General features: G+C 37.1%; 1 protein-coding gene across 3 annotated transcripts in view; it reads right to left on the bottom strand.

Annotated features, from left to right (window-relative positions):
- The window catches only part of LOC131155094 (peptidyl-prolyl cis-trans isomerase CYP37, chloroplastic), a 37,614-nt gene extending 17,710 nt beyond the window's left edge, over window positions 1–19,904 (bottom strand). Inside the window, exons 1-6 of one of the 3 annotated variants that reach the window (XM_058108019.1) lie at window positions 19,602–19,904; window positions 17,451–17,711; window positions 17,284–17,373; window positions 16,440–16,535; window positions 15,759–15,866; window positions 15,508–15,557 (exon numbers count right to left, since the gene is read on the bottom strand). In XM_058108019.1, coding sequence (XP_057964002.1) covers window positions 15,508–15,557; window positions 15,759–15,866; window positions 16,440–16,535; window positions 17,284–17,373; window positions 17,451–17,711; window positions 19,602–19,793 — 797 coding nt within the window. In that variant the 5' untranslated portion in view covers window positions 19,794–19,904. Of the gene's footprint in view, window positions 1–15,507; window positions 15,558–15,758; window positions 15,867–16,439; window positions 16,536–17,283; window positions 17,374–17,450; window positions 17,720–19,280 lie in introns of all 3 variants that reach the window. The other 2 variants (XM_058108033.1, XM_058108025.1) reach the window with 2 other exon arrangements.
- Between the last annotated feature and the right edge of the window lie 7,431 nt (window positions 19,905–27,335).

Raw genomic sequence — 27,335 nt, forward strand, 5'->3', positions numbered from 1 at the left:
AAAAGACAAAATTTGTGATGCTTGCCAACTTGGGAAGCAAATTAAGACAAGCTTTAAAAAGAAGAAACATATTTCTACTAGTAGACCCCTAGAACTTATTTATTTAGATTTGTTTGGTTCTACTAGAACACAAAGCATAGGAGGAAAACAATATGCTTTTGTCATAGTTGATGACTACTCCAAGTTTACCTGGGTACTCTTTTTAACCTCCAAAGATGAAGCTTGTAATATGTTAATGAATTTGTGCAAGAGACTTCAAAATGAAAAAGGATATGGTGTCTCAAATATTAGGAGTTATCAAGGAAGAGAATTCAACAACAAAGAAGTTGAAAAATTTTGTAATGAACATGAAATAAAACTTAATTTTTCAGCACCTAGAACTCCTCAACAAAATGGTGTTGTCGAAAGAAAGAATAGAACTCTTCAAGAAATGGCTAGGACTACGCTCAATGAGCATAAGCTACCTAAGTATTTTTAAGTTGAGGCGGTAAATACCGCGTGCTATGTAATAAATAGAGTATCCATAAGATCAAGGCTAAATAAGACTCCCTATGAACTATGGAAAGGTAGAATGCCTAACATATCTTATTTTCATGTATTTGGATGGAAATGCTTTGTATTAAACGATAAAGATGATTTAGGTAAATTTGATGCAAAAGCCGATGAAGGAATATTATTAGGAAATGCATTAAAGAGTAAAGCATTTAGAATCTATAATAAAAGAACTCTCAAAATAGTAGAATCAATTCATGTAACATTTGATGAGGAAAATCCATTTAATAAAACAATAAATGTTGAAGAAGTTCAAACCACTCGAAAACCAGAAGACTTAGAAATTATAGAAGTGAAAGAAGAGAAAAATGAATTAACTTCAAATGATGATGCTACAAAGAATTCCAAGTTACCCAAAGAATGGAAATTTGTAAGAAATCATCCTAGAGATCAAATCATAGGAGAACCATCACAAGGTGTATCTACTAGATCTTCATTTAAAATCTATGTAATCATTATGCATTCTTATCTCAAGATGAACCTAAGAACGTTGAAGAAGCTCTAAGTGATGATTCATGGATAGTGGCTATGCAAGAAGAATTAAATCAATTTGAAAGAAATAGAATATGGAAATTAGTTCCTAAACCGGATGACCATTCAATTATTGGAACAAAGTGGGTATTTAGGAATAAAAAGGATGAAAATGGAATTGTGGTAAGAAATAAAGCTAGACTTGTGGCTCAAGGATATAACCAAGAAGAAGGAATGGACTACGATGAAACATTTGCTCCCGTAGCTAGAATGGAAGTCATGAGAATGCTATTAGCATATGCATCTCACAAAGAATTCAAACTTTATCAAATAGATGTGAAGAGTGCATTCCTAAATGGTTTTATAAATGAAAAAGTATATGTAGCACAACCACCGGGCTTTGAGGATATTCAAAATCCTGATTATGTGTTTAAGTTAACAAAGGCCTTGTATGGATTGAAACAAGCCCCTAGGGCTTGGTATGAAAGGTTAAGTGGATTCTTACTAGAAAAGGGATTTTCTAGAGGAAAGGTAGATAGCACATTATTTATCAAAACTAAGAAGGAAGACATGCTCATTATCCAAATCTATGTGGATGATATCATATTTGGTGCAACAAATAATGATTAATGTAAGGAATTTGCTAAGTGTATGCAAGAGGAATTTGAAATGAGCATGATGGGAGAATTGAACTACTTCCTAGGACTACAAATTAAGCAAGCAAAGAATGGAACTTTTATAAATCAATCCAAATATATAAAAGACATGCTTAAGAAATTTGACATGGAAAGTAGCAAGCCTATAGGAACTCCAATGAGTACTTCCATAAGTCTTGATAAGGATGAAAAAGGAAAACCAGTAGATATGAAATACTATCGAGATATGATAGGAAGTTTGTTATACTTGACAGCTAGTAGACCGGATATAATGTTTAGCGTATACATGTGCGCACGATTTCAATCAGCTCCTAAAGAATCTCATCAAATAGCTGTAAAAAAGGATTTTAAGATACTTGATAGGTACTATTGACTTAGGACTTTGGTATCCTAAGGACACTGGATTCGAAATGATTAGTTATTCAGATGCCGATTACGCTGGATGTAAAATTGATAGAAAAAGTACAAGTGGTACATATCATTTTCTAGGACGATCTCTAGTATCTTGGTTCTCTAAGAAACAAAACTCCGTAGCCTTATTTACTGCTAAAGTTGAGTATGTAGCAACAAGGAGTTGTTGTGCACAAACACTCTACATGAAGCAACAATTAAAGGACTTTAATCTACAATATTCTGCTATACCTATTAAGTGTGATAATACGAGTGCTATAACATTTCTAAAAATCCAATATCACACTCAAGAACCAAGCATATAGACATTAGACATCATTTTCTAAGAGATCATGTGCAAAAAGAAGATATCATACTAGAATTTGTAAATAGAAGTGATCAATGGGCAGATATTTTTACCAAACCTCTTCTAGAAGACAGGTTTATATCAATAAGAAGAGAACTTGACCTATTACACAATAGGGAAGTGGTTTAGAAAGAATACAAGAAAAGAAAAGAAGAAAAATTGAAATTTTTGGGAAGTCTGGCAACTAAGCTCAGTGACTCCAGTCGACATCGGCCACTAACTTGCAGGAATTCAGTTTCTCTATCAGTCAGGCGACTGACTTCTGAGACCCCAGTCGACTGCATCATCGGGGCTTTATATATTTTGAGCGCGAAACCCTAATTTCTTTCATTCCAATCAACTGGACTTTGCTCCACAACTCACCCGAACTCATTTTCTTCCATCCTTGTTGCTTCTAAACCCAAAATCTCATTAAAAAAGCGGAAATTATCTTCCCACATCTTCCCCATATGGATTTCTAGGGTTTTCTATTGCGTTTGTTCATCAAAATGCCATGAACCAAACGCACAGTGAATCGAGGTCCTACCTCTGAACAAGAAGAAGACAACATTGACCAATGGCTTGTTGCTTCTCTCGCCAAACAAAGATATAGGAATATCTTCGAGCAACTAATTCAATACTTGGTAAGATCATTGACACAACTTTCTTTGTAGCAGATTTTCCGAATATTCTACTGATGTTTAGGGCGATAGGTTGGAAAAATCTTGTGGTTTATCAAGCGAAGGGCCTATACCCAAATCTCGTTAAGATCTTTTATGCGAATATGGTTCAAAATCAATCGGTACTCACTACCGAAGTAAGAGGACAAAGAATATCATTAACACCACAAACCTTCGCCCCCATTCTTCGTATTGACCAAGGTGATTTTGAGTGTCCTGAATTCTCACGTACCTGTATCATGGACCAAGGTTTCACCCCCGAGGAATTTTTACCGTTAATTATGGTCAAAGCACCAGATCAATTTAGGAATCCTCCTAAGTATACACAGTTGAACCTTCACGCACAGATACTTCAGAAAATCATAACATACAATATTGTACCCCAGGCCGGATCACACGATTACATGTCATACGTGGACTGCTTTATCATGTGGTGCCTTTTGAAAGGGAAGAAACTTGACTTGTCTAGTTTGATTCTGAAATGGATGTGGACAAGATTGGAAGCACGACGGGTCACTCTTCCATATAACAGCATCCTTAATATCTTGTTTTCTCATCTTAGTATCATCAGTCCAAATGAGTTGTTCATAAAGAAAACTCGATATGATCTTTTGAACTCTACAACTCTGAAACAGATAGGATATGAGAAACATGAGCAGGGTTGGTTTCTAAGAGGAAGAAGACCACCAAGGCAAGCACCTGAGCATGCTCCACCTCCTGATCAGCAGCCAGAACATCAGATTGATGCTCCTTCAGGGTTCATACCATTTCATCATCAGTTTACTATTTTTAGTAGTGACGTACGCTTAGGACTTCAGTCTCTTAAGGAAAGTAATACCTCACTTCAGTCTAGTATTTCCTCAATTGATCAAAGACTTAGCCATTTGGAACAGTATCAGGCTAGTTCCTCACGTTATCCTAGTGATGATGCATTTGATGAGGAATTTGAGGAAGAGAAAGATGAAGGAGATGATGAAAGATTTGGAGATGATGATGCAGCTGATGCTGATGATGATGCAGCTGATGCTGATGCTGATGCTTGATGTTTTTTTTTTCCGCTATGATGTGTATTTCAGTGCTATATCAATTTTTGTTGTACATCTCATTGCTATATATATATGTACTCAGTTTGTTATGTTTCGGGTTGTATCTCAGTTTTTTTTTTTTGGTATGTATCTCAAAGTTGCTTATGACACTATGTCCACCTATGGTTCTATATGAATATCTTTTTGTGTATGAATTTGTGTCGACTTTGGACTTTGCCTTGTTATTTCTTTTCTCTTTTTGATTGATGTCAATAGAGGGAGAAGGATTGAGCAAAATTGAGAGTAAAGTTGCAAAATTGAGAATGATATATGATATGCTGATATATGTTGAAATGCTGATATATGAAATGAATCTGATATATTATTGACAAATGAGATCTTGCAATATGAACGTTCATGCAATCTGAAACTGAAGTTGATACTATTTAAAACTATCATATGGATGATTATTGTACTTTCAAAACATTGTTAAAAATATGCTAATTGTAAAGGGGAGCCTTATCAAGGTTCACTCACTTTTGGAGTTTTTTCCCGTTTTATTATTAATTTAAAATAAAATATTGAATAATACTCTGTTTGGGAAAATTTTTTCCAATTTAATGCTTACGTAATCACGCAGCTAGGTGCTGCGAGATTTAAACATGCAGCGTTTCTCGTGGTGACGCGTGGCAATGTGGGGGAAGTAAATCTCGCAGGACGAAGCTGCAAGATTTTCTTCGGAGATGACCCGTGAGCTGACGCGTGGCAAATCTCGCAGGACCAAGCTGCGAGATTTGCTTCGCCCATTCAGATGCCCTTTCTCCTTCAATTTTCTTCGCCAACAGAGCAGGAGAGCAAAGAGATAAAGACCGGAGATGCGTGCAGCAGAGCAGAGGGCAGAGGCCAGACATCTGCAGGTTGCCGTTGTTCGTGAACGCTGCAGGTTACCGTTGCTCATTTCAGTCTGGCTTACCGTTGCGTGAACGTTGAGGAGGAAGTTATAAAAGGGGGAGATGGGGGTAAGTTCACTTTGAAACCCTAAGCTCATTTATTTTTGAATTGAAAATACACACTTTTTGATTGATAGAATTGTTAGTGTGGCACATAAAATTGTTAGTGTGTACATAAATTAGTCCATATCACCTTCAATTTGCTGTTTGAAGGCATCATTTGTAAATGCCCAAATTTGAGGAGGCATGTATTTTACTTCCTTTCAGTTTTTCCATTTCATTTGCTGTTCAAATAAAGTCATTTCTGAATTTTGGTGAATAATATTTTATTACTATTACTACTGCTGTTGCTGCTGCATTGTGGTTGGTAAAAATTTGTACAAGGCAAATATTTGTTTGGAAACCATGTTTTTTTTAGTTTTTTTTAATCTCACGCAGTCACCATGTTTTTTTTTCGTTTTTGTTTCTTTACTGCTGCTGCATTGTGGTTGTTAAAAATTTGTACATGGCAAACATTTGTTTGGAAACCATGTTTTTTTCAGTTTTTTTTAATCTCACGCAGTCACCATGTTTTTTTTGAGCTTTTGTTTCTTTACTGCTGCTACATTGTGGTTGTTAAAAATTTTTACACCAAAACGTATTTTGTGAATTGATTGATCCAAATCCCCTAGAACTGTAAATAGTGGATAATTGAAAAATAGAGTGGCATTTTTTGTAATTATTAAAAAAATAGAAATAAGAAATAAAACTATTTGGTTCAGCATTTTTGTTCGTATTTATTATTTCATGCAAGTGTTTTCTGCATTGCATGTGTGGCTTTTGTATTCCATAAAGTTGTATTCTTTGTATTTATGAAAAATTCCTAGCTAGTTAACCAAGTGCATTTGTTGGTTCATAAAATACAAATTTAAAGTTTTATAAAAAGATATAAATATTCCATAAAGGTGTATTTTTTGTATTTATGAAAAATTCCCAGCTGGATAATCAAGTGCATTTGTTGGTTAATAAAATACAATTTTAAATTTTTATAAAAAGATATAAAAAATTGAACCGACATGTAGAACATGTTAATTTACTATATGATATGTATTCTTGTTAAGTAGAAAGTAATAATGTAAATTATATTAAGTAGAAAATATTATTTATAATGCCTAATTATTATTGCAAATTTCATGATTCAATTATGCACATTAAAAAAAAATTAAGTGTTACTAGAAAAGAGCAATTAGTGAAAAAATGAAAAATTAGAGCAAGTGTAAATTACTGAAGACATATACAATTTTGATTTTCGTAAATTTTTATAATCTTCTGAGGTCGATCTAAATGGCAAGAAGCTCAAGCAGTGCTCCGGTTACGTTATTGTTGTATATTGGGGGGGGGGACGGGGGGAATTATCACCGAAGTAGAGGGTGTTAGTTATAGTACTACGCCAGTTCGACCAATTCCAATTGGTCGTAGGTGTAGATTAAATAAATTGTACTCGAAAATATATCAATATTTGCATATTGATCCAGATCAATATGCATTGCGAGTGACCGCAAGATACCCTATGCAAGGGTATAATGATACAGTCTTCCATGAGGCTATTCCCGTATCTGATGATCACAGTCTGCGCATTGTGTTAGATGCACACCGCGTAGGTACGACATATTTAATTGTGTAGTTATATGTCGAAACCATTCCTCACATGGGTGTCACCGCGGATAGGCAGATGGGAACATCTGCCGAGCATGTGGTTGAAGCGGAGAAAGACACCCAACAGACACGTCATTATGACATGACTGCAGAAGAAGGTATTCAACCATACATGAGTGCGAATGTTATGGGATGCTTGTTGTGGATTACAATGAATATCCGGGATCGTCGTTCGAGCCGCTGACGAACGAAAGACCTGTTCTTCACACAGATGATCATGGAGGTTGCAAAGAAGTTCCAACAGAACGTCCAAGATCGTTGTTCGCCATTGTGAACAATGCGTTAGACGAGGGGATGAACATTACGAATGATGTTAATTTACAAGATGACACGTACGAGCAGGAAACGGGTGAAGGGTTGAATGAGTTCCCCGATGATGTGAATCCACCCCCTCCCCGGTGAAACGAATGATGGCACGTACAACACCCAGTTTATGGACAAACCTCCTATGTACAGTGTAATTGACATAGATGCTACAAATTTGTCCCATGATGAAGAGCTCCCTATATGGGGCGACTCGTTGGGATGAATCGTCTGAGCTAAGTAGGGGGATGTTATTTGGGTCGAAGGATCAGTTGATAGCGGCAGTATGAATATATCACGCTCTAACCTACCATGACTTCCACGCTGTGCAGTCTATCCTAGTATTATGGGTTGTTAGGTGTAAGGAGTCTGATTGTGGATGGAGAGTGCATGCAATGTATCGGATGAAACACAGATTATTCAAAATCACCCAATATGGTGGTCCGCACACGTGTTTGAATGATCTTCTCTCGCAGGACCATAACCAAATCACATTGTCCCTCATTGCTAGGGAGATCGTGAATATGATCAGGGGAGATGCATCGACATCAATCGCCACATTGAAAGAGTTCATAGATCGTCGCTTCGGTTATTCGATCTTGTACAAGAAGGTTTGGTTGGGCAAACAGAAGGCAATTGCCCAAGTATTCAGCGATTGAGAGATGTCTTATCAAACTTTGCCGAAGTGGATGGAAACAATGTGCACGTACAATCTTGGTCCTATAGTAAAGTGGAGGTGGACTCCTATTCTAGGTAGAGAGAACACCGCGACATTTATATCCATATTTTGGTCGTTCACAGCATCTATTCAGGATTTTCGTCACTACTCTCCCGTTATATGTGTGGACAGGACATACTTGTACGGTATGTATAAGGGTAAACTCCTAATTGCAACGTGTTTAGATGCAAATAGGCAAATATTTCCCCTTACATTTTATATTGTTCAAGAGGAAAGCCTAGACACATGGAATTGGTTTCTGTGTTGTCTTCATTCCATTACCGATAGAGACGACATTTGCCTTATATCAGATCGGCATCCAAGAATTCTCACTACAGTGCAACACAATCCCGATTGACAACCACCACATGCCCACCACCGATTCTGCCTTCGACACGTGGTCAACAACTTTAATACAAAAATACACTACGTCAATCTTAAGCATATGGCTGAGCGAGCGGGAAGGGAGCATCACGTAAGAAAATTTGATGAGTGGATGGAAAGGATATTCGAGGAGGGTGGAAAACCAGCAAAGTCGTTTTTTGATCAAACCCCTCCTCATATGTGGACTCAATGCCACGACGGTGGACGAAGGTAATGGGAACATGATTACTAACCTTGTGGAATGTTTCAACGCCGTCCTAAAGGGCGCTCATAGCCTCCCAATAACGGCTCTTGTGCAACTCACATTTTATCGTGTTGCACATTATTTTAATAGCCGACAGGAAGCTGCTCATAACGCAATATCTGGAGGACATGCATTCACTCCGCATATATTGCTAGTGATGGAAAAAAGAAAATTAAAGGCGACTGGACATCGAGTCACGACATTCAACCGCTCTAGGGGTAGTTTTAGCATCACGACCGCGCATTTGAGGCCCCATAAAGGAAACAACGTCCAAACTTTGAACATTCAAGGTAGACACAAATGTTCATGTGGGACGTGGCAATCTTTACACTTTTCCTACTCCCACCTTCTCGTTGTATGTGTAGAGACACGGTTGAATGCTATCCAGTACGTTGAGCCATGTTGGAGCACTGCCGAGCACTATAAGACATATGCTGTGGATTTTCATCCAATTATGCATAAGGCGTACTAGCCAGCATCTTTGTTGCCGACTTTACAGGCAAATCCTGCATATGCTCAACATAAAAGTCGGCCTAGGAGCTCACGTATACACAATGAGATGGATGAAAGGGAAGGTAGGAAGAGGAGCACGTGCAGCATATGTCATCAAGATGGACATAACCGCACAAGGTGTCCGAGAAGGACCCAACCTAGGGATGCAGTTCGACCATCACATTGACTTCGCATGCACTTATAGGATTTTTAGTACACTACTTTTTTATATATTTATTGTATTACGGTGGTGCATTTTGCAAGATCGATCCAGGGCCGTTTGATCAGAGCGTGTTGACAATCGGCGATCATCACCGCTGACCCCTTGTTCTGCCGAGGGGGCACGCAATTTTCCGAGTGCTAGTTGGAGGCTAATGACCGCATCGTCAGCTGGATACGCGATGCAAGATTTTATGGTATATATCGGATTGCCCATATCCAGCTGGATTGGCATCTCGTTACCGCTTTGCTGGAGCTACGGAGACTTGAGACGCACATGTTCCACCTACCTCACAGGGAGGCCACCGTCACACTCCAAGACATCGCCATTTTGTTCGGACTGCCGATTGATGGGAGCTCCGTCAATGGTTGTATTGTCGAGCCAGTAAAGGGACCTACAGACCGTCAGGGACGACTCGCCCTGTGTACTCTGTGCGAGCGTTTGTTAAGAGTCATGCCACCTGACAACGAGTTAGTTGGTGCATGCATTCATATGCGGTTTCTCGAGGGGGATATGTTTCGTTAGCTCCCGGCAGATGCAGATACGCAAACTATAGCGTGCCATGCACGAGCCCACCTATTGCGCTTGATATGTGGGGTGCTATTTTGTGACGTTTTGGGAAGCTACGTGCATCTGATGTTCCTTCCACTCCTTGCAGACCTAGGAGCGATTCCCTCGTACAGTTGGGGGTCCGCGACTTTGGCGTGGCTTTACAGGGAGATGTGTCGCACCACTCACCTATCGAAAACACAGATTGCTGGCCCCCTCCGCTTACTACAGGTTTGGGCCTGAGAGAGATTTTCGTCCTTGGCTCCTACACGGCGAGGTTTCCTGCAGATTCAGAGGGGCCAGGACGGTCGTCCAGTTGATCCACTCCCACTCGCATACCGCCGGTTAGTACCAACATCATTTATCCTTCCTCATTCACTCTATAAGTACTACAAATACTAATTCGTAGTACTTACTTGTCGTTACATTCGTAAACTTACATTTCATCTTATACAGATAGAGGGATGACTTGAGGGCGCCGTCGGTTGCGCAACACGCATTGCCCTGGTACAGGTTCAAGTTGGACATGCACCAGGAGCATGAGGTATAGTCCGATTAAAGTGTAGCACATAGTAGTCTCTTTCTTTCTTCCAGTTACGTATAGTTTGCTTAAATTTTATTTATGTTTAAGTGCAATTCCTATGGAGGCTTTACACGGCTGAGATTCTAGCTGATATACCTCCCGATTATGCAGTTGGGAGTGACCTGTGGGCAACCCGAGTGCCACTTATATGCTTTCATATTATCGAGTGGTATCTCCCTGACCGAGTCATGCGGCAATTCGAGTATCGACAGGGCATTCTCGACCGCTTCTTGACGTCAGGGGTAGATGTAGTTAGGGATGACCTCCATTGCAAGGACGGACGCGGTCGAGGGGTCACAGACTAGGCGGCTACACACACGATTTTCGTGACTGCGTGGGAGCATCGGCAAGAGTACATTATACTAGGAGTGGTGGAGGACTGTCTGATGCGTCCGGATGACCTATACTTTACCTGGTATAGGTCCATCACACGCCGCTTCATCGACAAGACCGCTGCTGTATATTTGAGCCTTGTAAGAAGACTTTAACCCACACTTGCTTTTGTTACGTGCACATTACGATTTGCATGGGTTAACCAATTTTTTTTCCTATCATGCAGGCTAACATACTACATGAGGCAAATCAGATCTCGCCAAATCCCGCTGTCCACCGATTGATGAGTGCTGCGTTGGACCTTGTCCACGAGGACGGTCAACGGATCCCAGCTGCTCGACTTGATGTACCTGCACGAGGAGGTCGACTAGCTCCAGTACGAGGAGGACGACATGCCTCCTCTAGTCGTCCAGTGAGTCCCATCTCCTTGCCACCAGTTGTACAGGCGGAGTACGTGTTCGGTCCGTCAGCACCGTATGCGCCTTCCAGTGCAGCTGATATTGCGGGACCGTCCAGTAGATAGGCTGATGCCCCTTCTGATTCTGCTACCACCCCATCGATGTCTTTTTTATTGGATGACATTTTCAATAGGGAGGAGGTCGATGCACCCGCTATGCCGCCTCGTTCTCGTCTAGAGACATCATATCAGTTCTCTCCGCGTGCGCTTGGCATTTATGATAATTACGCAATACCTCTTGGCGGAGATGATCCACATACCGGACAACCACGGGACAGAACACCTGATGCAGATGACCAGTAGGGAGAGGGTAGACGCAGACGGCGGCCACCACGACCCCGAAGACGACCTCGCTACAGCACCAAGTAGTATAGCATTATTTTCATTTCATTTGTATATCATTGATTATTTTCATTTCATTTGTATAGCATTGATTATTTTCATTTCATTTGTATAGCATTTATTATTTTCATTTCATTTGTATAGTATCGTTGTATTATTTAATTATAATTGGGAATGTTTATTCATTTTCCCCAACATGTATATGTGAATAAAAGTTGTGCAATTATCATCGTTGTCCTGAAATAAAAATTTGCGCTTCATTTTTTGAAAACCCAAATTATGTTGGTGTTGGATACCTAATTCTATAAAATACTCATTGAATGCATGTTGGAGTAATTTTTTTTATGCATGACCCTAATTAAAAACTCTACAACAATGATTGTATATGATTATCATCATTCATGATAATAATTGAGTTTGAAAATCTTGTTTTTTTTTTAAAATAAATAAATAAATTTTTAACAATTAGAAATAAACAAAGTACATAAATAAGCATTTTAAAATCTACTGAAGGAGTGACTCAAGCAAAGAGTAATTTATATACTTTTACTAATGACTAAGAAACATATTTGGGTTTCTTTTTTACAAATACTATCTAAATGAACGTAGTCAATTTTTATATTTTTTTACAAAACCATTGCTCGAACAATATTCATTTGGAACTATGGAAATATAATATAAATGAATCGTGTGTTGTGCCTATTATTAAATATTTTTTCTTATTTTAATGATGATATCAACAATGATCATGGCAATGCGTAGATTTTTATAAATTTTAAACAAATGGTCAATTTATGCCATATAATCAAATAAATAAATTCTATTAAAATGCATTTTAAATGAAGTGCATTTAAGGACTCCCAAAAAAATAATAAGTCAGCTATTTTTTTTTTTTTTATTGGGTATAAAAAAATGAATTTTTAATTTAAAATATATACGCGTGGCAAATCTCGCGGGACCAAGTTGCAAGATTTCATTGACCAAGGCTACAAGTGTTCGACATGTGGTAAATCTCACAGCACCAAGCTGCAAGATTTGTTTAAATCTCACAGGACGAAACTACGAGATTTGATTGACCAGAGCTTTTAGGTTTTTGACGCGTGGAAAATCTCGCAGCAACGAGCTGCGAGATTACGTAAGCATTAGACTAGGAAATTTTTTCCCAAACAGAGTATTATTTAATATTTTATTTTAAATTAATAATAAAACACGAAAAAACTCCTCACTTTTGCTCCTCATTTGTCGTCATCAAAAAGGGGGAGATTGTTGGCCTAATATGGGTTACTAATCTTATTTTGATGATAACAAATCAAAGGTAATTTAACATGTTTTGGTGAAAGTAATGACACTTCAGGAATCAGGTTTTTAAACTCAAGTTCAAGTTATCATGAAGCTCATTGCAAGACTACATGAAAAGGAAATGAAAGCTTAAAGGACATGAAAGCATGAATTCCAAAGATGACTTAATGAAAGTTTAGAGAATTGAAGTTTAAAGGCAAGATGGACTCGGCAAATGACAAGCATGAAGACTCCAAGCTTAGAATATGTTTTAAGTCTTAAGAGAATATCTATGTTAGTACTTCATTCAAATGATGATATGGTTGGATTTGAAGCTTATTAGGAAAATCATTGACTTAGAGACCAAATTTTGAAAAACCCTGGAAAATATTTTTCAAAAGTCTTAAATTACTTTGGGGAATATAAAAGAGCAAAAAGATTTTGGAAACAAAAAGAATAAACAGCAATTTTGTTTGTCCAGGCGCCTGACTGCGATGGCACAGGCGACTGACATGTAGACAAAATGAATTTGGGAAAACCTGAGAGGACCCAAGCGACTGACTCTTGACAACCCAGTCGACTGACACCTTACTGCCTTTGAATTTTCAGTGTTTTTAATGATCCAGGCGATTGACCCTTCGTGATCCAGTCGACTGACTCTTCGAAAATTCAAATTTTAAAGATAACGGAAAGTTTCCAAAATTGAGTTTTTGAAAAGTATTCGTTATGAAAATTTGGAAAACACTCCAAGTCACTTGGGGAACACGAAATTAACCTTTTTACATCTATAAATGCCCCCTGAGACAAAATTTTTGAATATACCAAGCAATACACAGCAATGAAAGCTTTCTTGCTTACAATACTTTCAAAGCTCTCTTGCTCACATACTTGCTGAAGTTTTCTACTGAGTTTTGCTATGAAATTCTCACAAATCTCTAAGCATATACTGAATGCTTTCCATCAAGAAAGAAGCTCACGGTGATATACTTTTAAAGCTTCAAATTCTCTCTATTGTTATTTGGAATTGAAGTATATAGTTTTGTTTTATTGTTGTACTAATAAGCTCTTGTAGAGAATGTTTTTGTACACCGAATTTGTTCTTTTTTTTGTAGACGGTTCAGGTTTTTGAATCGTTGTTGGACCAAGCGTGGGGTATCACTTGGAGAGGAGAACTCTATCCTATTGAAGGAGGGATTGTAAAAGGTTGCTCCTACCCGTAAAGGAGTGGAATAGTGAATCCTTGGATGTATTGCCTATGGCGAGGACGTAGGCGGGAATAGCCGAACCTCGTAAAACTCGCGGTGTCACTCTCTTCCCTACTCTCATTTAAATATCTGCTCACATAAACTGCGTGGTTGGATGCTTAATTTTCTGCTCATATAAACTGTGGATTGGATATTAAATAAGCTGAAAATTAATTTGACTTTGGGATTGCGGAAACCGAAAGGGAGTACGTTGGTTGATCAATACTTATTACGGAAACCGTAAGGGAGTACGTTGATTGATTAACACCCAAGAGTCAAGACTCATTAATTTATTGAAAGTTTTTTTAAATTCTGAGTTTTGGAAGAGTGGTTGGAAATTTCTATTGTGCTTCATATTGAGAAATCAAGTTTATTAATATAGGGCATTTATCAGCTACATACTTAAACTCAACACTGACTTACTAAATTGCTGAATCTTGGAAGCATTGCTGGAATTATTCTATATTGTGAATCTTGTCTTGGTTATCTTGGTTGGTTGAATTAAATTGCTAAAAGAATTTTTGAAAATTCACAAAGCATTCAAATTGGTATATTCATACTCATTCATAAAGGTTTATAACTAAATTAATTTTCAGCTGTACTTGTTATTAAAAATCAATGTTGCATGTGTGGTTGCTGAAATCAAAATAAGTTGAGAAAGAATTAATTAAAGAGGGTATAAAGAAATTTTAAAATTCTTAATTCACCCCTTCTCTTGGGAGTACACCTTTCCTTTTCAGTGGTATTCTAACAGATCTATTTGGTAACAGCTAATATCTAACAACACATCAATCTAAATCCTGCTAGTATCTAATTACCGGTTCAAATCCTACCTATTACATGCATGTCCATAAGCATTAGGCCTTAAATCCGTATGTAAAATAGAAAAGAATCAAAATATGTAATGGAATATTTGAGCACAAAAGTTGCTCATATGATGTGGAAACATCAGCACAATCACAAAACAAAATAGTTAAATGAGAATGGGCTAAATAATAAAGTCCGCAAGGCCCCTAGTAAATGTGTTATGGAAAATGACTTGACCATGCTATTACATTAAAATAGACTGACTTAAAATTCCATCTTCATGTTTCCATTTCAGCTCAGGAAAGGTTTAATCCCGACTCCAACTAGTTGAGGTCAGCAATCCTTCTTCTTCTTCTTCTTTTTTCCAAATAATCAGCATTTAAATCCATAAAACATGAAAAATATTTAGTATGCTGATTATCCACCACACTAAAACTCTACTTTCAAAGATTAGGGTCGGTTCTTAAAAAATATGACTTTAAACCTGACACAGGCAGAGTTTCTCATGGGAATCCAAACTGCCCTTAAACATTTTCTTGAACAAACGATGCATTTAACCCATTTTTATAAATTGCTCATGAGTCATAACACTCAACTTCTCTCAGCTTTCATATAATTACGCCCATAGAACATAGAGTAGGATTCACAGCATATAAATATCAACGGACCAATTTTATACGTGATAACTCATTTCTAGTCAGAGCGTAGTTAACAGAGTAAATTCTTATGCACAGATTACAGATTATATCAAGTCAAGCACTAAATGATAATTTATGGACAGGCCTTACCTTGGATATGAAAAGTATTGCTTAGGCAATAAAAATGACAATCCAGGAGCCTGTTGAAATGCAACCAACATTTAGGCCTCCATTTGTTCTAGTGAACTAAATGGCTATTAAGTACAAAACATGCAAAATATCAAACTATTTATTATGCAAAAAAATTTCAGTATGCATTAGCACGGCGATAACTCTAATTTCCTGGCTCTGTAGTTCATAAACACTCGAATCATCCAATACTCTGGGATAGATGCAGCTACCTGTAACAACTCTAGCTCTGCAACAGTTTCCAGAGAAGATGCCAGGCCTATTGATACTTTATCCGGGTCATTGTCCTTTATGCATTCGAGAAGGGCTTGCAATCCACCCTGGCAAGCAAAGGCAGTAGGCATTTTGATATCACACTGGAAGGTTCACAGTTATTATAGAAACAAAGGTTTTCAATATGTTCTTATATGAGTAAACTTTTCAAAGATTCCATTCTTGTTAAAAAGAGTAAAGCAATGTGAGCATAGATGCAAATCCAAATTATTCTGATCATCGATGATAATACACTTATCATGCTCCTAATTTAGTTCAAGTCCAAAAACCAAATTATAGAAAGTATGGAAAGTGGATTTTGGGCTTAAAACTGATCACGAAATGGAGTAAGCCTTTAAATTTTTTATGGAATATTGATCTCTGAAAGAATAAGAGAAAGGTAAGGCAAAAGAGTTAAAAGATTCCAATTTCATATATGAGCTTTTTCCTCTTCTTTCCCTCCTTCTTTCTGATATCCAAAGAGAACCTTAAGGAATCTTAACACAAATATAAAGTCAATTCATGTCTATTAGAGGGAAACGAAGTAAATAGACACTTATTATTGGTATCTTTTCACGTTTTGTTTTTCTGGTAACATCTTTATATCCATAATAGACAAATCCTTTTTTGTGTTGTAATACCTTTCCTTCTATAAGAGATGTGTACAAGATGGAACCCTTTTCCTTCAGGTCTGCAGGTATACTTGCCAAAATGGATTCCTTTTCATCCATTGCAATCTGAAATCAATTTCAAAAAGGAAGCAAATATAACAAACAAATACACACACACAATGCAAATCAAGGGGAAGCGCATTTTGGTAGGGCACCCTCTAATGACATAATACACCCGTAACTTTAGAAATCAAACTATGAGAGGGTAAAGTTGTCTTTCTCCCAATTCCAAAAGTTGCCAACCGCAATTGGTAATTTCTTCTCCCTTTTTCTGACCATAGTATCCATCACTGCCTCTTTTCTCACTTTAAAATTTAAATGTATAAGTGTGTGAAAGAGAGAGAGAGAGAGCTAGAGATTACTACCCACTTCTTAAGGGAGAAAGGGAGATAACTATAAACCTAGGACCGCAGAAATATTTTTATACAATTAAATTATAAGATAAGTTTGATGCTCAAATATCTACTATATAAATACACATGCACAAATTGACTGTAACTGAAATATATAAATATATATATAGATGTATATATCAATTTTAGATTAAACATGCTCAAGAGTTATAACTGATAAGGCAGTGTATTGTAAAACCTGAGAAATGCAAGAAATAGCAATGCTGCAGCATATTAACATCAATCTAAAACAACTTTTTCTTGCGATGTAGGATACTTAACAAAAGAAAGCTGCCCCTACAATGTGCTGGTTTTAACAAGAAACAAACAGCACAGAAACTATAATTGCATTGGTGAATTAGAAGCTCAAGTCGTTTCCCATTCATGAAACACATTGCACATGGAAAACAAATAGAAGGTACCTTTAAAGCTTTCTTCACATTACCCTCCATAGTTCCATAGGGTTTTCTCTGTGGAATTCTTAGCAGGTATGCAATGTCCTCCAAAGATCCCTAGGAAAAAAGCAAAAAAAAATGATTGGTAGGTTTACTCATGGAGTAATAAATCAAATTCAGTGAGTTGTAACAACCTGTATAGCTTTCATATTTGTGTTTCCAGGGATAGCCCTACGTAAAGCCAATTCTCCCGTTCTTGGAACTTTGGTGTCTGGAGAGTACAGCACTGCCTTTGCCATAAAAGTTGACCAAGAATCCAAATCGACCAAAGGTATTGGAAACGATATTTGAACAACAATAAGAATCATAGCAATCAGACGCTCAACTTTCTTCATTCTGCAATCCAATGTCGACATGTATGAAGTGGTAGGAAAATCATACCACTTTGTAGAGTCCTGCATGACTGAAAACAGACATAAGGAACTGCAGAAACTTCTGAAATATAAATTCCATGTAGACTTAATTATAATATGATCAACTTGTAAGAAGTATGCAAGGCCAGCATAGAAGGCGGCAAACAACTGAGCAGGACAGCCTGGACCCATCTCATTTTGAAATACACCCTAGAATACAACAGCAATATACATGGCTTGATAGTGTGCCTACATCAGGGCCCCTACAAAAATCTCCTCTATATTGTCAATGGAAATTGCCTTGCAGTTTCAAACCACAGCTACAAGTGTGTATATATAGGCCCCGCACAAAAAAACCCAAAATTCTTTCATACAACAATATAATGACACAACAACTTCATGTTGGGCTTTGTGAAGCCTAGTTGTGCTCGATCCGAATGATGACCCAACCTGAAATAATGTTGCGTGGTCTTTTAATGAGAGACTTTTATCCTAAGGCTTAATCCATGGAGAGAAGGATTGGACCGATAGGCCTTTTTGGGCCCGTTTTGTAGCTCATTGTTGTGTGCAGGATATAAATTCGTTGTTATGGTGATTAGGGTTTATTGGCTGTCACAGTTTGAGAGAGAGTGAGAGAAAATATTGTACTGCAGCACTCTCTGTGTTTTTCTTCCTGATAATAGTGAAATCCCTGCAACTCCGTGGACATAGGCAAAATTATCGAAACACATAAATATTGTCTTTTGCTTGTGATTTATTTTTTCTTTGGCATGTGTTTTCTCTATTTTTGTTTCTCACAGGATTTGGGAATTTTGTGTTAAATTCCCCACACTTCAAGTATCTCAGTCACCATGTGAAACCTCCCACGCATCTACAAACCTGGAGACTTTGAGTAGACTACCCTTCTAAAATATGAGCCACAAATACATAATACTTGTTGGGACAACATCTAAATTCACCCCAATAAGAAAGGATATATCACCAAAATGCAATCACAAAAACACAAAACTTCTAAATAATCATTTAGTTTGCATTTGTATCACAAGTGCTTAGTGCCCGTGTATCCCAATGACACAATATTACATCCCAATTCCCAACATTATCCAATTATCTTTAAACCTACGGCAACCATATCAAGAAATAAGTTAATTGAATTGCAATATTGCATACTCTTTCCTGAACATAGGAAAAAAAATTTAAAATTTGCACGCAATACAAAATGTTCACATAATATTATTTACGAAATTTAAAAGGTATCTTCCTCATTTGGTTGCAGAAAAGGCGGCGAAAAAGAAAATGAATCATATAATAAAATTTATACCTGAAAAAATAAATTAAAAGATTCTGTCATTTGTAGAATGAAAAAAATAAAATTTTCCCTCAATGAAACTAAAGCAGCCATTGGCTAAATTGTGGCGAGTTTATCAATTTGGGGAAACTAACACAACTTCCTCAGTTTTAACTTCTCAGCAACCAAACAAGAAGTGAAATATAACAAGCCTTTTGTCTACATTCTACAATTTATCTATTCCTGCAGGATTAGAAAAAGAAAGCCAATAATTCAGTTGTTTCCAAATAAAAACTAGTCAAACGGATAAACAGCAGTTTTACCTCTAGTGGCTGGGAATACGCTGGGGTTTGGGAGTGGGGAAGCACATTATTGCATCATAAAATTTTCCACTGCTTGAGACCCAATACACCATTCAGCTTTGTTCAGTTAAGTTCTTAATTTTCTCAAGGCACCGTAAAAACAACGCAAACAATTAATTTTCTCTAGAATAAATAATTTTCTCAAGAACCCGCAAAAGATCCCAGCAAAGAGAGAGAAACACCACAGAAACACAAACCACGAAAATTATAAATTTCATTTATTTTCCGACTGCTAAAACATGGGCAATTGCTATAATATAAATTCAAGTAAAAAGGACCAACCAAGGACTGGTTTTTGGGTGAAATGCAGCGGGTTCTGAGCCCATTTGATTTTGTTTCGTCATTTCTTCGCGTTGGATTCAAACGATAGGGGGAATGTGTTGGTGGGAAAGCGTGTTTTCGCGATGATAATGTAATACTGACATTGGCGGAGTCTTTGGGAGAGATGCAAAGGGACGACAAAGGTAATGCCATGGACGCGGGTTGGTAGCTGCAGAGAGGCTTTGGCGCGCCTCATCCAAAACCAATCCCTCGGGGGCCTCGTGGTCGTCTAATGTCCGGGAACCGTGAAATGTCCGGAGTATTCCTCACACAACTGCTGGTTTTTGGAAACTCTTCGGAGAATGTGAGGGTAGAATTGGAAATAAGTCTATATTTTAATTTTCTAAAATTTTTATTTGAAAATAAAATTATAAAATTAATACCACCGTACATCCTTTTTTGTCTCCTAATTGCTTTTTTTTTTTTAATTATGGGTCATCGTCCCACTTTTGTTACTAGCGGCTTATTGATGCACCCCTAATAATTTGTCGAGATAAACTCTCAAAAAAAAATTGAACTCACGATCTTGGGATCATCAAAACCATAAGTCACTCTTACCGCTTGAATCAACCCGATTGTGCTCACTACTACTAATTACATTACTATTTATTGACTCAACTTATAATTAGATTCAATTTGATCTAATTTTTGTATAAAAATGATGAAATTTGTTGGATTTCAACCAAAACTTAATGTCTATGAAATTGATGCTACAGTTCACTTTAGTTGTACATTTTATATAAATTTTATTAAATTTATACAATAGCAAATTTCCATGCATTGCAGGAGATTCTAAATGAATTTTATAATTAATTAAAGATGCATATCTTATAATATTTCTTATAAATAATCAATAAAGACATTGAATTTAAGATCTTATATGTGATTTTCTTGGTCAACATTAATTTAATGGTTTTCAACCATGCATGACAACATTAAATTTAAAGTAGAATGCATAACTATAAAAGTAAGAATAAATTATTATTTATTATTATAGAAGAAGAAGAAGAAAATTCAAGATAAAATGCACAAATATGCATATCTCTTTGTCTATCAAAATATAAAAAAACAAAAATAACATAATTAGTGACAACCAATTATACTCGTTAAGTTGGGTTAAATTTCTTTCTGCTTTTGATTCTTGGGTTATTTAAGCTTTGATGAGTATGTTCAAGCTCCTTGCTTGTTTATCCTTCTTCTCTTTCCCTTTTTTGTACTGCTCCTTCCTTCAATGATATCTCTTATCATTAAAAAGATTATATTCTAACTAGCCATAACAAGTGAATATGTAGTGCAGCGCACTATCTCGCTCTTTTCAAATGTTTCTAGGGAGAAGATTGAAGAAATCTTGGTTCCCAAAATCTTCATATTTTGCAACTAAACTTTTAGTAGCAACAAGAGTAACAACAACAATAGCAACAATAATAGTGGTGGATATAGAGGGATTCTCGTAATGATTTTGCATTGTGAGAATAACTTGTTATCGATGAACTTCCTTCTAAAATTTCAATAAGTTTTAACGAAAACAAAAGCGACATCTTCAGGCCATCATTGCCAACATCGGTTGTGTTTGTCGAATTTTCCTTTGAGATTGTCGTCACAATGCGCCCTCATGCATTGATTCCCTTAGACAACCATTTCCATTTTCCGACTTTTAGCACCTACCTTCTTGGTCTTTGCCTATTAATTGTTAGGTTTAGGGTTAGGAGGATAATGCTTTGGTATAGCTACCTCATCCTTTGTAGATGGTGCGCAATGCTCTGCTACTAAAGCATAACGTTGTAAAATATATGGTGCCTTGTAGCCAATTACATGAAACTCCCCATCCCCCACCCCCCTAAAAAAGGTCATTTCATATTAATGAATGCAATAAGAAAAAAAAAAAAAAGTTGATTCACTTGCAAAAATTAGATTAGAGATGCAAAACATAATGAAATAAAGAAATCAGGGAACAAATGCATGGAATAAGGTATCTCTATCATAACAGAACAATAATGAATTGCACTAACAAAAAGGTGATTTGTTTGGGCAATGTCTATACAAAAGATAGATAAAAAAATATCTTTAGATGAAACAAAACAATTCTTAATCTAACTATGTATAAGTACGGTTTTTTTCTTTTGTGAGATTATAAAGATGACAATAAAAACTAGTAGATGCACATTATAAGAGTACATTCAACCAAAAAAAGGAAAAAAAAAAAAAACAAATTATTATCTCCTGATAAAACTATAAGAGTACATTCTCCAACCAATTGGGTGCCTCAAACTCTTCGTCTATCATGCCTCCCCTATCCAAACCATTAACACATATCTGACTTAAATTGAAAGCTTAATGGAACCTTCTAAACTACTTAATCACTAGGAATACTACCAGTTAATTGGCGAGTAAAATGAATTTTTAATGATATTTTAATTTAAAAAATGTATGTTAAATAATGATCTCCTATATCGAGTAAAACAAATATTTCACATAGAAAAGTATCCAGTCAATAACAAGCAAATAATTGGCTTTTTTTGGGTGAATATGAGGTTTCTATTTTTGGTTAGTGTAGAAAACCAACATTAAAGTGAAAAATTTTGGGAAAAAATCAATTTGGGTAAAGTAGTGTTAATAAGCTAGTGTCAAAGTTTTTTATAGTGCAGAGCAAGTGAAAATGATGTTTAAAATCTATAATCAAAGATGTTTAAAATCTAAAAATGATATTTAAAATGAGCCAAAGGTCACGTAGAAGCACAAATCTAATCTCCCAATGTTGAGTAAGCAAAAATTGAAGGAACATGTTACTTTGGGAGGAGATGAAGTGAAGGAGGTGAGTACTTTCTAAAAGTCTTCTAGTGCAGCGTCATAGGTCAATAGGAGTAGGCCAAAGAATAAAAGGAAAAAAAAAAAAAAAAAGGTAGGGTTTTGGCCATAAATTAACATGAACCCTTGAACCATAGACCAACTATAATAAACAAAAAATAAAATACTTTGCTTGCTTAGAAATTTCATTGAACACGTCGAACCCATTTGTAGAGATCAAACAACAAGTGATTTGAACAAAAATGTTATATATTTATAAATAGAAATACTATCTATTTATAAGTACTTTTTTGTGAGATTATAAAGACAAGAATAAAAGGGAAAAAAAAAGTAGGATTTTGACCATAAATTAACATGAGCCCCTTGGCCTAAAGACCAACTATAATAAACAAAGAATAAAATATTTTGCTTGTTTAGAATATTTCTTTGAACATGTTGAGCCCATTTGCTTGAAGAGGTCAAACAAGTGAAATGAACACAAATATATATATATATATATATATATATATATATATATATAATGCCATGTTAAGAAGAAATGAAATTGGATAAAATGATATTAATTTTCATAATTTTATTTTTCATTTTTTACTCAAATTTCCATCGATCCAAGCACGACAAAGAAAAAAGACGAGTAAGATTATTTTTGTTAGTTTGTTTTTATAGTTGTTAAAACTAATAAACTTTGTATTAATCTTTTTGTGTGTACAAAACTGTACAAGGGCCATCCTTTTATGGGTAAAGGAGGCAGACTACAAGGGTAACTCAGTAAGCACACAGATGTCTCTAAATTGGGGAGATATATAATTAGGGAAGTAAGTACACAGATGTGTCTAAAGTAGGGAGATATATAATTAGGCAGATATACTAACATGCCCCCTCAAACTCAAGGTGGTATCAAAGATGTCAACTGGAGTTTACAGACTAAAGCACGATGGTGACCAGGTGGATGAGCTTTCAAGAAGATATTAGCCAACTAATCAGCCGAAAGAACTGATAAGAGGCAAAGTGTCCCTTCTTGAAGATGATGACGCACAAAATGATAGTTGACCACGATGTGTTTGGTGTGTTCATGAAAGACATTGTTGTGAGCGATATGGACAACACGATGATCGTTACAATAAAGCGGAGTGCTCGAGGGCTGAGGAACACCGATATCTTGGAGAAGCCAACAAGGCCAAAGAAACTCATAAGTAGTATCAGCAAGAGCCCGATACTCAGCCTCAGTGCCAGAGCAAGACACATTAGTCTGCTTTTTGCTCCGCCAAGAGATAAGAGAGTCACCAAGTAGAAAAAGAAAACCAGTGGTAGACCGACGATTGGTAGAGTCCCCCGCCTAATCAACATCTGAATAAACCTGTAACGTCAAGGATGAGTGAGAGGAAAAAAAAGCCCATGAAATAATGTTCCCTTCACATATCATAAGATGCGAAGAACAGTTACACAGTGAACGAGGAGCCGACATAAACTGGCTGACAAGGTGCACTGTATAGGCAATGTCTGGTCTAGTGACAGTGAGATAAATCAAGCTCCCAACAAGCTGTCAGTAATGAGTGACATTAGGAAGGACCTCCCCATCAGTAGGATGGAGTTTGATGTTGGGCTTCAGCGGACTATCAGTTATCTTATAATCTGTGAGACCAACACGTGTGAGAAGATCAGAGGCATATTTGGCTTGGGTCAAAGACTAGCCATCAGAGGTAGGGGACACTTCTAAGCCAAGAAAGTAGCAAAGAGATCCGAGATCTTTCATCTCAAACTGCTGACACAAAAATTGCTTAAGCTCATGAATATTAGAAGTATCATCACCACTAATGATCATATCATCAACATAAAGTAGTAGAATAGTGATGCCAGTAGCAGTGTGATGGGTAAAAAGGGCTAAATCATAGGGGTTAGAAGCAAACCCAAGTTGTGCAACAGTGGAGCTGAACTTGGCAAACCAAACACGGGGAGCTTGCTTAAGCCCATATAAAGCACGGCAGAGACGACAGACCTTACCAAGAGGATGAGGATACACTGTAGGGGGCTGCATATATACCTCCTCAGCCAAATCACCATGTAAGAAGGCATCCTTGACATCCATCTGAAATAAAGGTCATTGTCGGGTAGAGGCAACAGCCAAAAGGGAGTGAACGGAGGTAATACGAGCAACAGGGGCAAATGTCTTCTCATAATTAATGTCATATTCCTGAGTAAAGCCTTTTGCCACGAAACAAGCTTTATGTCTTACTTCAGAGCCGTTGAAGTTTGTTTTCCGTTTATACACCCATTTGTTCCCAACTACAGTCTTTCTAATAAGTAGGTCAATCAGGTCCTAAGTATGAGTTTTGTGAAGTGCGTCAAGTTCTTCAAACATAGTTTGCAACCAAATAGGAACTAAACAAGCTTCGCGATAATTGCGAGGCTCGTGAAGGGAGTCGAGAGTAGAAAAACAATGATAATCACTAAGATAGGTAGGAGGTGCCCTTACCCAACTAGAACGACAGACATCGAAATCAGAGGACTCGGGCAGAGTGGATGCGATGGCATGATCATCAGACGGTCCAGGTTCAGGAGAGGCAGACGCAGAGTGATCACCTGATAGAGTGATCACCTGATAAGCTGTCATGACTTGCATTAGAGGAAAAATTGGGAGAGGGATCTATGGTAGGGTTAGTGAAAATAGGAGAGTATGAGGGACAATCAGAAGAAAATTGAGAGATACTAGTGAACATTTTGTGTTCTCAAAACTGAACATGCCGAGAGACTTGATGACGCTTGGCTATAGGGTCGTAGCACCGATAACCCTTGTGTTCAATGCCATAACCAAATACGAGAGCGATGTTCAAATTTGTATGTTCATGAGGTGGGAGTAAAACAAAGCAAGCACAACCAAATACTTTGAGAAGAGAATAATTAGGTACCTTTCCATATAGAGCCTCATATGGAGATTTATTGGAAAGAGTAAGGGTTGGAACCCAATTAATAGTGTAAACAACAGTAAGAGCAGCTTCACCCCAAAAGGATTATGGGAGGGATGCAGAGAAGAGTTGAGAGCGAATAGTGTCAAGAATGTGACGATGCTTACGTTCTGCACTGCCATTCTGTTGGGAGGTGGATGGACAGGATCAATGGGATGAGGTGTCGGCCTCTTGAAGTTCTTCAATGAAAGGGGTAGAAGTATATTTCAGGGCATTATCGGACCGAAAGACTTTAATGGTGCGATCAAACTAAGTTTTAATCATCTACTTAAAGTTACAAAAAACATTAAGTAACCCAGTGCGATCATGCAAAAAATAAATTCATGTATACCGAGAGTAATCATTGATAAAAATGACAAAGTAATGAGACCCGCCCTTAGTAAGGACAGGAGCATGTCCCCAAATATCAGAATAAACCAAATCAAAAGGTGCTGAAGACAGAATTATTTTCATAAAAAGGTAAAGCTTTTTGTTTCCCAAGTTGACAAGGCATACAATCAAAAGGTTCAAACTTAACATTTCCCAAGCAACCACTAGAAGCTAAATACTGAACACGAGACAAAAAGGTATGAACAAGACGAGAATGTCAAACACTGGAAGGCACTGTAGTAGAAAGAGACGGAGGAGAACACGAACGAGGCAAATGCAGAGATGTGAGCTCAAAAAGGTGACCAACTTTACGCCCGATCCCAACAAGCTGGCCCGTCTTCGGATCTTGCACATCACAACCTTTGTGAGAAAAGGTAAAGATCAAACCACTTTCAACAAGTTGACCAACAGAAAGGAGATTGAGAGACGAGTTAGGCACAACATATGAATTTCACCTTTTACCATTAGAGAGAGAGAGAGAGGGAGAGGGAAAGGATGGAGAGACACACCATTGGAGATGCATGATGAGGAAGAATAGGCAAACTAGGGGGAGGGAGCTAATTTTGAGCCCCAACATAACACCAATTGGGACCATGAGAAATCAAATTTAAATAACTTCATATTCCTGTTTGTTTGCATTTTATTGACCAGTTTATTATACAACCATGCATAGCGAGTGCCTCAGCAATATTTATCATTTGCTCCATTACGAACGCCTATATACTTTGGTGAAAAACATGCTTTCCCCAATGCCTCTTCTAGTGCAATTTTGGCATCCACATCACCCAAGTTTATGCTCTAGCGCTGCCTTTCATCTACTCTTTGACTGTGCTCCATTACGAACGCCTATATACTTTGGTGAAAAACATGCTTTCCCCAATGCCTCTTCTAGTGCAATTTTGGCATCCACATCACCCAAGTTTATGCTCTAGCGCTGCCTTTCATCTACTCTTTGACTGTGTCATGGGCTTCTCAACTCTGGGAATGAAAAAAAAATAAAAAATTGGTTACCTTATCAAATCTTGTGTGTTGACCTTATAGGTCACACTTGATTTTGACAATGACAAATACTTGTTGTATTTGATGAATGTTTGAGTATATGTGCAGGTATATAATTGGCAAATCAAAATGATGGCACAGTAAGTAGAAGTTGGAGGCCTTGAAGACCTTATTTATGTTGTATTTAAATTCATTATTCATTATGGGATGTAAGAGTAAATAGGTTCTGGGTTGTAATAATTATATGCATCACGTGCATGATATGATAGGTAAGCTCAAAATGAAAAAGACCTAGAATGGCCCTAGGACACTCATAAATGCACAAATATATATATGGGTATATGGAAAGGGTGATCACATAAGTAAATAGAACTGAAATGCACTTAAAATGCATGTTCATTCAACCGTACTTCACAAATACAAATATGTCGATCGACCGAACTGGTGTCCAGGTCAACAATTTGACCACTGCCTGGTTGACCGAGCCATGCCCAGTTCATTCTACATGATCGACCAAACTCCCTCCAGGTCAAATATTTCAAATATTTGACCGCGCCTA

This window comes from Malania oleifera, chromosome 1, assembly GCF_029873635.1.
Source record: "Malania oleifera isolate guangnan ecotype guangnan chromosome 1, ASM2987363v1, whole genome shotgun sequence".
In the NCBI taxonomy this organism is placed as follows: Eukaryota; Viridiplantae; Streptophyta; class Magnoliopsida; order Santalales; family Ximeniaceae; genus Malania; species Malania oleifera.